Genomic DNA, 13,987 nt, shown 5'->3' with positions numbered 1-13,987 from the left:
CTATACATCTTGTATTGAGATCAGCTGTAACCCCACGAATGGACGTCTTGATCTTTTTGTTTCATTTAACTTTAGTTGTAGTTCTCAAAAATCAACTCCTCAAACATCTGAAAAGATATAGAACTCTTTACAAAGGTATGCTGTTTTTTTTTGTTTGGTTTTTGAATTAATGTTTGAACGATCCTCGTTGAGAATGTGAGTGTAGACCGAGTTTGGATAAATCTGAAAAAATGTAGAAATAAACAGAATTTTTCACCCACAAGGGTCAGGTCATCCAACAAGTTATTCCAGCAAGCAAATAATATTAGTTTTTTTTAAATGGGAGACGATATATATATATATTTCAACAATCATACAATGCCACAGCTCACACAAACCATGGAAGCTGCAAACTGAAAGTCCTAGACTTGAGTTTTGCCCTACATTGAGCTCATCAGTAGAACATATCTGAACTCAGGATTCTTTTTTTCTTTTTTTTTTTCATGGAAATCGCTCCAGAAAAGTCACTTGATGTAAGGAGCTAAAAACAAAAATAAAAAACATACTACTACTTCAAGGTCAAAAACTTGGCAACGATAAATGTTAGGTGGAATAGATTCAGCATCAGAAAAAAGCAATTCTTTTCTCTTTGTTACAAAACACTGCTCCTGGAATGTGAGGAGTAAAGGACAAAATAAGGGAAGCGAAAGTTACATGACTACCGAAAGTAAACTCAAGATCTACTTTCTACTTTCCTTTGAAACCAGAGTCACTTGCATGTGAGATGAGTATCCTGACATCAGAGCCACCACGCCACATACAAGAGAGTCTAATGGGGCTAACACAGATCAAACAAACCACAGCAAAGTCTGACTGTGGAATATACCTACTTCTTCTTAACAAGGAGTGTATTCGTCCAACTGCTAAGAGACCAAGCCAGTGTCTCGCTGTGGTTTACTTGATCTGTGTTAGTCATTAGAGTTTCTTGTATGTCGTGTGGTAGCAGGTTATCTTTCGAATCGATCTACAAAACAGAAATGAGGGCAAGGGAGATTACTTTTTTGATATGCTTACTTATAAATCCAGTACTTCAATATTAACTGCATTTTTTATTTTTCAAATAAATATATGTTGAGAAAATATAACATTAAAATCCATGTTTCTCTTTAGTAACAAAACTATGTTAAGTAATTTTTTCAAGTCATATTTTTTTATTTATTTTATATACATAATTTTTTTTTTGCCATATTTTTATATATTTATGAAACATTATCCTGATGGAAAGATTACAGAAAAATAGGTGATTTTTCTGTTGCTCTATTTTGGAATCTAACCAACATACCAAAACAAGAGGTGAATATAAATACAAATGACTTTGGTTTCAGATATGCTCTAGTGATGAGCCCAAAGGAGGGTGAAACTTGTGTCCAGGATTTCCAGTCTGTGGCTTTCATAGTTTGTGTGAGCTGTGACGTTTGATTGTTGAAATAATTATATCATCTCACATTCAAATTAACAGAAAAAAAAAAAAAAAAAATCAGATTGACCAAAATCTGCAATCAAATCAAATGGTAAGAGTTTTTTGGTCTTTATTATTAAAAATGTTTAGGCATCAGCCAGAAAGTCTTATTATACAATCAAAATGTGAAATCTTACCAAACAAGTTGACTTGGTTTTATTGTTTGGTTAATACACTTTTTAGCTATTTATTTTATGTTGATGATTGAAATGTTTTATATGCCATTTCAAAATATGAATTTATTAAGAAACAATGACGATTTAGTAATTCTTTAAAAGAAGGAACGCCATTGTCCACAAGCTTGTGTCAACAACCTACAAATTTTCGAATTATTCCTTGATATACACCTACCTTACATTAACATTATTATTAAAATAAAATTTTTTAAAAATTCCTGTGTATTTGCTCAATTCTTTTGATATATATATTTTTTATTCCAAACAGCAAAAGATAAAATCAAGTCACACTCATATTTTTATTATTGAAAAAAAAAAAAAATTTCTTTTAATTTTTTATATAGACAGCACGGCTCATCAGACAAATTTATTTTTAGTTGACCTTTAACTAAATATTTTCATTTACTAGCCAAATAGAAAAGTTACTAGCTGAACCCTTGTGATTTTTGGAATATGACATGTTCGTTTCATGACGAGTATGTACATCATAAAAATTGTTCTGCATATTTTTTTAATAAGTGTAATTCTAAATATACAACAAATTTTATGTTAATCTAATTTCTTCAGGTGTTTTTTTTAACAGCATTTGTTTAAAAAAAAAAAGAAAAAAAAAGAGTATATTGTTCTATTAAACTTTTATTGTTTAAATAATTTAACTTTGTTCGTTTTATAAAAAAAAAGTTGAAAAGATATTTTTCACTCAGTAGTGAGCTTTAGAAGATTGTCGGTGAAAGAAATACAATCGTCAAAAGCTAAATGTTTCATTATTTCTAGTTGCCACTTTGAAAAATTACAAATGCAACCGTTTTACTCGCAATGTAAAGCCCTGGACAGACACCTAAAATTTTCATTATATTAGGTCTTACGTGTTTTGTTGTGAATTCTATTACTTGTTTGAGTAGAGGTTTCTGTGAATCTCAACATAAGTAAACGTTTCAAATCCATACTTTAGCACATTTTACACATCTTTTTTTCTCCAAATTCTTTTTCATTCCATATATTAAACTTTGTAGCATTTTTTTTTTTTTAGAAATGCCCATTCGTCTCTGAAGAGTTGTTTAGTGACACAAAGAAAATATCTTTTGCTATTTAACGAAACATGTGTAAGACATAAAACAATGAAAATTTAGGCGTGAAAAAACGAGAATATCACATTCCAAAAAAAAATCACGTAAATTAATCAAGTAATTTTATTTTTAAATAAAGAAAACAAATTTTATGAGTATCCGCAGAGTGACTATCTAAGTCGCTATTTTGTAAAATAATTTAAAAAAAAAAAAAAAAAAAAAAAAAAAAACAAGGGCAATAACTCAATAATTCATACTTACCAGATTTACTAGGAATTCTGATTAATCGCTTGAACATGTTTTTCTTTATAAAAATAAAAACCACTTGATCTATTTATGTGATTCTTGGGATGTTATATTTTTTTATTATTACGGGTAGGTAAATCATTATTTTTGTTTTTGTTTTTAATATAGAGGAAATTCTGAACACGGACTTACAAAAAATGCTGATTCTAGGAGAGAAATTTTCTTCTCTGCCCACTTTCATTCAAACTTGTCTTTCGTAACTAAAATCTAGCAGTTATTTCTGATTAAGTCTTTTTAGATTAAAGACAAAATCTAAAATCGTACGAGTTGATCTGATCGCATTGTTTGCTCCTTCCACGTGTTTCATTCATTTCTACGTATATATATGAACAGATATGTGTGCGTGTTTGTTTGTTTCCAATATTGCTAAACCTTTACTACCAAAATTCTAGTACACAATAAGACAAGTCATAATCAAAGATCTGGCAGAGTATTTTTAAATAAAACATTTAGGGTGCATATTCAGAATGAGAACAAAAATATTCAAGTCACAAAAATTAGAAACTAATGCTATCTAATTAATTATCATGTCCCAATTAATAACATCTTACTGCATTATTACATAAAACATTTACTTTCACAATTTCATGATCCATTGATCAACCATTATTTCTTAAATTTAACTTAAATAAAGGAAGTAACTTATAGTTTGGAATTTTCATTATCTCTCCTATTATATAAAAGGAACTTTGCTTGTATGTCTGTGTGAGTGTGTATCCCATGGACTCAAAAACAGATGGACCAATTTTTATAACATTTTACATGAAGGTACTTTATGTACCTGGCAGTGTTTTTAGATAGGTTTTGTATCAGAATGTCTTCAATAAGTATCGATAATCAATAATCGAAATAATTCAATGAAAAAAAGAAACAGGCGATTTTGATCAAAGTTAACACCTTACACAGCCTAACATCATAAGTGCATTTGAGAAATTTTATTACCACACAAGCCAAAACGCCTGACATATAAAATCAACAGTAGGTTCTTTGAGATGACAGGGACGTGTTCGAAATGGATGTTTCCGTTTAAAGCACAATTGGAGCATGATATTTGACTTTTTCATTTTAAATTTTAATTCAAGCAATTATATATAAAAAATAATTTTATAAAATCAACAGTAGGTTCTCTACAGTGCAATGTAGATAACAATGAATTGTGGACTAAGTCATTGCGGAGAGGCAGGTGAAGCTTCCTCCTGGTGCACCACGATGGGTCACCAACTAGAGCACGCAATCAATAAATTTGATTGAAAAATGGGCAATTTCACTGATTTTGATGACTATATCAATATGAGAGTGTGAAACATTCGTTGATCATCATTTAATCTCAGGCAACGTCGAGTCTCCCTGCTAGTTTAAATATAATTTGCAATTTTTTATCAAAAACTATTTTCATTAAAAACTAGTTTTCTACTTTATCATTTTTCGTAATTTTTGGATATTTTACTAATTTCGACAATTAAGTAGATACTATTGGTTTTCATTGTAATGCAATATTTCGATTTTTGTTCTTATTCTGAACAAGCACTCATTCAGGTAAAAATGGACAATACATTATAAATAATTGATATTACATCATCACAGTTTGGGCATAAAAAAGAAAAAAAGAAAAAAGAAAAAAAGGCTAGCCTGATTTGGGTACATTTCACAGGTATCAGGTGATTTATTTTCACATTTGCCCATGTTATTTTTTTTTTTATTTATTTATATTATTTTACTTTTTTAAAATCATTTCTCCTTGTGCAGATGAAAGTAAGACGAGTCTGGATCACATCATTTTAGACTCCAGGTGACTAGACAATGTCTTACTAAAAAAAAAAAAAATCATAATCAGACACATGAATATCAGCAGAGGTCAGAACTTCCGTTCCTGGATGTGCAGGCGAGATGAATTCAGTGGTTTGTGATACACAAGCCACGGTACATAACATGATTCTAATAAGATCCTAGGTCTAGCATTGGAGAAGAGGACTAGATAAAGGATACAGAGGTTGGTTTGTTTGTACACATGTAAGGCCCCAGGGTCTAATTCTATAAACACAAATTAGACAGTCTGAGATCTTGCATATTGGAATCTGAAGAGTTTGCTTTATAGATGTATGATGAGGGTTTTTTTCTAGGTAATTCCACGGGAATCTCAAGTGAAACACAAATCAGTACGAAAAATATCAGGTGAGCTAAGTTCCAATCTTTTAATGTCATTAAATAAACTATCAGCAATTTTTTTAGAGGGGAAAAAAGAAAATGAAGAAAAAAGTGAAAAATGAAGAAAAAAAAATGAAAAATGTAGAAAAAAACTAAAAAAAAAAAATGAAGAAAAAAAATTCAAAATAGAAATTGAGAAAAAATTAAAATTTAAGGAAAAATGAGAAAAAAACTGAAATAAAATGAAAAAAAATGAAGAAAAAATAAAATGAAGAAAAAAAAAATCACCAGAAGAAAAAAAAATAAAATAAAGAAAAAATAAAATGAAGAAAAAAAAAAAATGAAGAAAAACAAAATGAAGAAAAAAAAAAAAAAATGAAGAAGAAAAAAAAACAAAATGAAGAAAAAAGACCAAAATGAAAAAAACAAACAAAATGAAGAAAAAAAAAATGAAGAAAAGAAAATGAATTAAAGAAATAAAATGAAGAAAAGTTAACAGCCAAAGTTTGGATAATGATGAGAAGATGAATCAACGTCCAATCTGTACGGACAATAAGGGAGGAAGAGAAGAGAAAATTCAAGGATTAGTCTGTTTCGAAGAGAATGCTCGTTTCCTGCATTTTGTGGAACTGTTGAAGCAGAGACTTGATGATTGGATGTTGCTGGCCAGAAACAACAACCACATTCTCCCGGTTGATATTTGCAGCCGACCACGTGTAGTTGTAGGAACCAAAGACGGCTTTGTCCTCATCACAGATGAGAAACTTCTCGTGTGCTAATCCCATTGTGGCACCAGTGTTTCTTTGATAAGGGCCCGTGCCACTGTTCAGACAAATGTTAAGGCCATCAGGAACGTTCAGACAATTCTTACCAAGCATTTTCAAAAACTGTTCCACCTGGGGAAAAAAAAAGAAAAAAAGCTAAATGTCATAAAACATTTTTTTAAAAGAATTAATTTTTCTTTATACTATAGCAAATATTATCATACTATAAGAGTAACTGCTCTGTCAAAATTGACAGAGAGAAATGTTATATTTTCCAAACAAGTAAATCAGGAATTAACGAAGAATAGGCCAACTTTTTATAACTCAACTAGCGGGTTGTAAAATACGCTTAAATATATTTTAATTCATGCAGATTTAGTATTTATTATTATAGAGCCAATTCTTTATTGAATACTAACCTGGTTGCCCGGTGTTGCCTGGGTGTTTGGAGATGTCTGTTGAGCAAAAAAAACAAAAAAAAAAAAACAGTGGTAGTAGGCAGGCAGGCAGACTCGAACCCGTACCGCGAAGCAGGAAAAGAACATGAAAAAAAACAAAAAACGCGACGTCTGTCCTGTTGCATCCATTGCCAAAACGGAAGTAACATAAGTTTAAATTAAGGTTAGACAATCGAAAATAGGGGATGACTTTCGAAAATATCGTCGAAAAAAGTGACCTCTCCCTGTAGAAAAGTGACCAGTTGAGGGTGAAGGAATTAATGTTTTGGGCCAATTTTCCGATATTTGTTGACGAAAGGTCAAGCTTCAAGATGATACCTATCTCATGAAAATCTGTCACCTCTGTCAAAAGTTTTAGGCAGACATACATACATATATACATTTAAACAGACAGGTGAGATTTATATTATAGATTATATTGTACCAAATAGATAGTACTGATTTCAAAAGATTAAAAAAAAAAAATATGACTTGGGTGCCATCAGCTAGAATCAAGATCAAAACATTTAGCATTCCAGCCACGTTCCCCACCAATTTAGTTATCAAGAGATAGGTAAGAAAGATTTAATATTAAACGATTTGAAGAAATTAATTGAATTGGGGCATGCACAGAGAGAATTAAAAATATGTCATTAAGTTGAAACAACATTTTTGCATTTCAACTTGCCAATATGTCTGTATGCATTATTCATCCAAACCAAGAGTTTACTGATTATAAAGTATCCTTGCTGCATGATTACTATTTCCTGTTAATTTACGTTTTATGCGACCAGTAGTTTAACAGTTAAATACAGATTTTCACAAGATTGGTATCATTTTGAAGATTGAAGTCTTGGATGACAAATATTGAAAAATTGGCCTCACCCTCAACTGCCCAGTTTTCTACAAGGAGGGGTTGATTATCTTGCGAGCCATTTTTGCAAGTCATCGTATCAGTTGGATTGATTTTGCCTAATTTTAACGTTCTGAACTTCCAGTTGCGTCATGGAGTAGGGGCAAGACGTCAGATTTTATTTCACTTTCTTTTCCGCCTTCGTGTCACGGGTTCGAGCCTGCCTGCCTACTACCACTTTTTTATTTTTGCTCAACACATACCTCCAAACACCCGGGCAATGCTGGGCACCCAGTTTAGTTAAAACTATAAAGGAAAAAATACCAAAACACTTAATTCCTTTATTGAAAAACTCCTTTGCTGAAAAATTAAATGGTTCAAATTATTTTACGATTGGAAATCATAAACTTAGCCTGGAGTAAACTTTTACTTAATCAACTTTATAACCTCTACTTTCCCTTGAAGAGTTACTTTTTGGCTATTAGGAGTTCAGAGGATAAAACGTTGGTGTTTTTTTTGTTTTATTTTCTAGCTTTGGTTTGTATTGAAGTGATTTCTACCTATCTCACTTTTCATTATGCTTAGTTCTTTATATCAAGTGGCTTCATGTCATGTCTGGAATGATTCCACAAAAAACAATTTACTTTTAAAATAAAAGAAAGGTCTTTAATAGGTATCGATCAGTTTAAAAAGATATCGAACAAAGGATGTTTACAAAAAAAAAAAAAAAAAAAAAAAAAAAAAAAGAAGGATAACTAAGTGTGACTAGAGTTTGTAAAAGTGCAGGAGACACGATATTGATTCAAATGCTTTGAAAGTGAGAAAAATCAATGACAGAAACCATGGTCAGCACGAGCTAAAATGTGGCCAGAAACTCATTTGCAATCCTGTCAACCAGAAGAGAGGAGTGCATTGTTGATAGAAAAGCTAAAATAATGAAGAATACTCAAGCAGCCAAGCAACACAGGATGGATATTTATTATATAAGTAAATGTGACAAGTGTTTGTTTATAATGTTGTTTGAAAATAAAAAAGCAAAAGAGAGAACGAGAAAGAAGAGAGAGAGGAAAGGAAGAGGAAAAGAGAGGGAGAGGAGGAAAAGGAAGATGAAAACAGAGGGAGAAGGGAGAAAGGAAGATGAAAATAGAGAGCGAGGGGGGAAAGGAAGATGAAAACAGAGAGAGGGGAGAAAGGAAGATGAAAACAGAGAGAGGGGAGAAAGGAAGATGAAAACAGAGAGAGGGGAGAAAGGAAGATGAAAACAGAGAGAGGGGAGAAAGGAAGATGAAAACAGAGAGAGGGGAGAAAGGAAGATGAAAACAGAGAGAGGGGAGAAAGGAAGATGAAAACAGAGAGAGGGGAGAAAGGAAGATGAAAACAGAGAGAGGGGAGAAAGGAAGATGAAAACAGAGAGAGGGGGAAAGGAAGATGAAATGAGAGAGAGGGGGAAAGGAAGATGAAATGAGAGAGAGGGGGAAAGGAAGATGAAATGAAAGAGAGGGGGAAAGGAAGATGAAATGAGAGAGAGGGGGAAAGGAAGATGAAATGAGAAAGAGGGGGAAAGGAAGATGAAATGAGAGAGAGGGAGAAAGGAAGATGAGAAGAGTGAGGGAGAATAGAAGATGAAATGAGAAATAGGGGGAATAGAGGATGAAATGAGAGAGAAAGGGAAAGGAAGATGAAATGACAGAGAGGGGGAAAGGAAGATGAAAAGAGAGAAAAAAAAGTCATAGCATGAGACAAGAGAAAAAAAGGAAGGAAAGAAAAAGGAAGAAAGATTTAAATTATCTTCTAATATCTTATATCCTAATTGATTTTTGCTGAATGGCTGACATGAAAACGAAAAACTTGATGCAGACTCACTTTAACCAACCAACCTGTTCATATAGGATATTTCATTTTTTTTTTGTCTATGTGTGTTCAATTTATAAATAACTGAATCAGCTTTTCAATTTTAGATAAAGAATTTTTCAATGTAAGCAATTGCTAATCCTATTTATAAAAGAATGTCAAGTTGCAGACAGCTAACAAATCTGCTGATGTCAGAAATTTAAAATTCCATTTACAAAAGGAAATCTCATTGGCTGATGATAGCTAAATAATCTTAGGACTTTTATTATCTTACTTCTTCCCTTCTAAAAGAGTCATTATATTACAATGTCCAAAGTTAGTGTTAAAAGATTAACATTGTGTAAGTACGAGGTGCCTTCAATAAGTTTCCAGACTTTTTTCGTATGGTCACTTTTATTGATAGTACACATATGAAACTGTAGTCCTAATTCGAAGTAATCTCCTCCAGCTGCAATGCACTTGTTATACTATTGCAACAACTTCTGAAAGTCTCTATTGAAGTCCTCTTGTGTGAGTGTGTCAATGATCCTCATTACTCAATTGTTTCATAACAACAGCCTCTAAGGTTTTCCTTGAGCTTAGAGAATAACCAAAAATCACAGAGAGCAAGGTCTGGACTATAGGGAGGGTGAGGAACTGTCTTCATGCCCATCTTGGTCAAATAGTCTGTGACAAGGATGGAGTTGTAGGCTGGTGCATTGTCCTGGTGAGAATGCTACTGACCTGATTTGAAGAGTGCTGGCCTCTTCTGACGGAATTTCCTCCTGAACTTCCTTAAAACCTCAACATAGTTGACTGTCTGTCCAGTGGGAACCCAGTGCATGTAGTGCTGCGAAAGAAAAGGGATCATCATAAATTTCTAGATGGATTTGCTCTGTCTGGCCTTCTTGGGTCTGGAAGAGCCAGCATACTTCCACTGGGAACTCTGTCTCTTGGTCATGACAATAGATCCAGCTTTCACCAGAGCATCAAGAACTACAGGATCTGAATTGATCAGTTCGACCATCTCCCTGCTGTCAGACAACGTATTTCTTTCTGATTTTCTTCGAACACTTTTGGGATAAACTTTGCACAAATCATCTGCATCTTCAGTTCCTCGCAAATAATTATGTGTGCAGTTCCGACACTGACATCAAACTGTGTACTTCTTATCTCTATAGACACACGATGGTCCTTATCCATGAAATGCTTTATTTGTCAATCAACTCTGGTGTTCTAACTTCCTTACTCCTCTCACACCTCTCATCTTTCACAGACTCCCTGCTTTCCTTGACTCTCTTATGCCACTTAAAAACATGCTCGATTCCTGCAAGATGGTCCAAAAGCAGTCTGAAGCAATCCATACGTTTTTGTAGCATTTTTTTTATGTTTAAAAAAGAATTTTATTGTATACCGTTCTTCTAAAATGTGTTTACATCAAGATTGCATTTTTTTAAATTCACCAACTGTGACAACTAGGCTTTAGTAGGGTGTATTCCAATTCCTGCTGTAATTATTCATTTGAACCTGAAATCATAAAAATTGGTCAGTCATCTCATAAGATGTATAGCCATAACATACTGAATTTTCAAGAGTCTATGACAATTTTAAATGCATGTACAAAAAAAAAAAAAGTGGAAATTTATTGAAGGCACTTCATATCAACATTTTGTTACAAAAACAATTTTTTTTTCAAAAATGACCATAATTTATGACCGAATAAATTCCCCATATTTAAAAAAATAATAATAAATCCAGTACGTTACAAGGGTGACTTTCCAGAATAGCCCACAAAACAAAGGGGAGGGGGGAAATACATACACAACAAATAAATGTTACGAAAGGTAAACTAAGTTACTCTTCTACCTATCTAGATAAGTTTCTCGTTTTAAAACTTATTTTAAAGTGTTTTTTACTTAAAAGTAAAGGTTGTGTAAAGGCTGTTGAGTAAGAATGAAAAACAAAAATGGTGGTCTCATTAGATAATCGCTCAAAAATCGAAAATTAAAACAAAATACAGGTAGGACATTAGTTTTGCACGATTGGTGATATTTATTGGATGTGTTTCTATCAGCTAAATGGTCAATACAGCAACACAGATGAAAATAATAGTCCAAAATAATTCAAAAGCCAGCAGTATGTACTGCATGAATAGGAAATTAAATACATTGAGGACATTGCCAAAGCTGCTGCAAAAAAGGTGGGCTCCTTTGACCTAAATTAGAAAAATTACTTGCACCAGAAAGTACCCTACATCTTTTCAAAGTCACAATTTGCGCATACATAGAGTATTATTTCTACATCTTCGCTGGTGCATCCACCACTAGTCTCTCCTTCTTAAAGTCCAATAAAGAGTCTCAAATCTTACAGGTACAAAACTATCAGCTAAGCTCCAACCTATTTCATCACTGCAATATCACATCCTTGTGCTTATTTTACAAGTGCTTTAATGGAATGTGCTCTGATGAATTCATAGAACTTGTGACACCTTGACGTGCATACTCCTGACTAACCTGACAAGCAGCAAAATCGCACTTCTTCACTGTTGAGGTCTCTAGATACCGGAAGGCCTTCTACTCAAATAGTTTCTTCCCTCTGACTGCTAAACTTTGGAATTCTTTTTCCTGCTACCCTAACTGTACTAAACTGCAGAAGTTTAAATGTAATGTCAATAAATATCTTGCTGCTCAACTCTCCACAGTCTTCTTTTAGACACAATCCCAAATAGCATTCTCTTAGATTCTAAGTAACAACATGACTTTTTTTAGCGTTAAAAAAAAATTAAAAAAATGGTGATTTGTTTTGAGAATGGCAAATTTTATCAAAAGCTAAAATTTTAAATTAATTTAAAAAATTATTTGTAATATTAATGGCATACTTATTAAAATAAAAATTGAAATGAGAGAAAACTAAAACATTTGTTTTAAATCTTATTAAAAAGAACAAAAAAATCGTAAGCATTACTTTATTTTTCTTTGAGCCCTCCACTCAGTCAACAACATTGATGCCACTGTGTTCAAATTCTAGTGCTGTAACTCCGCCTCAGTTTTAAATTGTTCATGCTGCATTTTGATTAATGATAATCTGGGGGTTCAGGGATGGGAGCAGGGGTTTCTTAGATTCATCAATTTTGTTAGGCAATGGCGGAACCCAGATCCTACTAATATATATATATATATATATTATATATAATATTTATCATAATTTTGTATATATCTAAATGAATAAATGCTAAAGTTGTGTTTTTTTCGTCTATCTAAACTTTTTCTTGTGAATTTAAATAATTCAAAAGTATTTTCAAACGCCGTATATATATATATATATATATATATATATATATATATATATATATATATATATATATAGTAATCTCAAAACTTCCTCAAACAAATTTCAATATTGCTCATTAGTATATTTGCTTTTTTTTTTAAGTTTCTAATAAATTAATATTTTGTGCTATGCATTTCTAATTTGTATTGCTACACTAGTATGTACATAATATTTATCACAATATTGTATGCACATACATATCAAAATGAATAAACGCGAAAGACTTGAGGTATTTTATTTGCACGATATTAATTAAGTTTAAGTTTAATTAATTGGGGAAAAATGTATAACAAAGACGAGTCAACACTCGTTTGGTCGAACAATGAAGATAATTATCATATTCAGTTTTATCATTTAAAACTGACGATATCAGTCGAGTTCTGTTTATAAATATTCCTCATAGACAGCAAGAGAAAACGCTTGCATGATTTTGAATAACGTAAGTTGTATTATCTATATAAATAAAACAGTAGATGAATATGTGTGTGTGTCCGTGTGTAAATATTTAATCGATAAACTCTTAAACTACTCACATAATCATACACCAAGGATGGTTTACAATGAGTAAAATCTTTGTTTGGATGGATGAATAACGCATACAGAAATATGTCGGCAAGTTAAAATACAAAATGTTCATTTCAACTCGCCGACATTTCTATTTCTTTCTGCGCATGCCCAAATTCAATTCATTTCTTCAAGTCATTTAATATTAAATCTTTCTTACCTATCACTTGATAGCTCAAACGATAAAGAACATGTCAGGAACACTAAATGTTTTAATTTTTATTCTAGCTGATGACATTCAAGGCATTTTTTTTTAACTTTTGAAATCATTACTATATATTAGGTACAATATAATATTCAATAGTAATTTGGCTCTATAATAATAAATACGAAATCTGCACGAATTAAAATATATTTAAAGTATATTTTACAACCTGGCAAGGCTGGGCGCCCCTCCCCTGCCCCGCTAGTCAAAACAACAATCTTGAACTTTCAAATTTCATTTACAATCTAAAAGGTCACAGCAATCACAAATTGTTCGAACTCAAGTAGATGACTAATTTAAAAGGCTTACTGAATGCACTCGTTTCATATCCGATAATATTTACTTGTCGATTGAATTATCAAAACAATAAATTTGAAGTGTCAAATTTCATTTATAATTTAAATGGTCAAATTAATTGAGAAAACCCAATCCTGTGTGCTTACGATGTGGAATACAATACAGCTTTATTATACTCTTACATATTTACTAGCAATGCTTCAAGGATGGAATACTGTTGCCATATCTGGGCAGGAGCTGCTAAAAACAGCCTATCCTGCCTTGACAGAGTACAAAATAGACTTCGTGGCTTAGTGGGGGATGCCCTTTTCTCTACCCTGCAACCTCTCTCCCACAGAAGAGACGTTGCGAGCCTATCCTTGTTTTATCGTTATTTCCATGGCAGGTGCTCGTCTGAACTCCAATCTCTGGTCCCCCCTCACCAATCTTTCACGAAAAACACCCGTCTAGCTGAATCCACTGTGAAAAATTTTCCCCACTATGTATCTGTGCCTAAATCAAAACGTGGATTCCAT

At 32.4% G+C, this 13,987-nt stretch overlaps 1 protein-coding gene across 1 annotated transcript in view; it reads right to left on the bottom strand.

The window, feature by feature from the left end:
• Nucleotides 1-497: 497 nt before the first annotated feature.
• LOC145297555 (protein FAM83G-like) overlaps nt 498-13,987 on the bottom strand; it is a 93,401-nt gene continuing 79,911 nt past the window's right edge. Inside the window, exon 2 of the mRNA XM_080143539.1 lies at nt 498-6,088. Coding sequence (XP_079999665.1) covers nt 5,777-6,088 — 312 coding nt within the window. The 3' untranslated portion in view covers nt 498-5,776. The remainder of the gene's footprint in view (nt 6,089-13,987) is intronic.

The sequence above is a fragment of the Euprymna scolopes genome, chromosome 2 (assembly GCF_053919585.1).
Source record: "Euprymna scolopes isolate OS-2025 chromosome 2, ASM5391958v1, whole genome shotgun sequence".
In the NCBI taxonomy this organism is placed as follows: Eukaryota; Metazoa; Mollusca; class Cephalopoda; order Sepiida; family Sepiolidae; genus Euprymna; species Euprymna scolopes.
The sequence above is the reverse complement of the archived record's forward strand: the minus strand, read 5'-3'. Positions and strand labels throughout refer to the sequence as shown.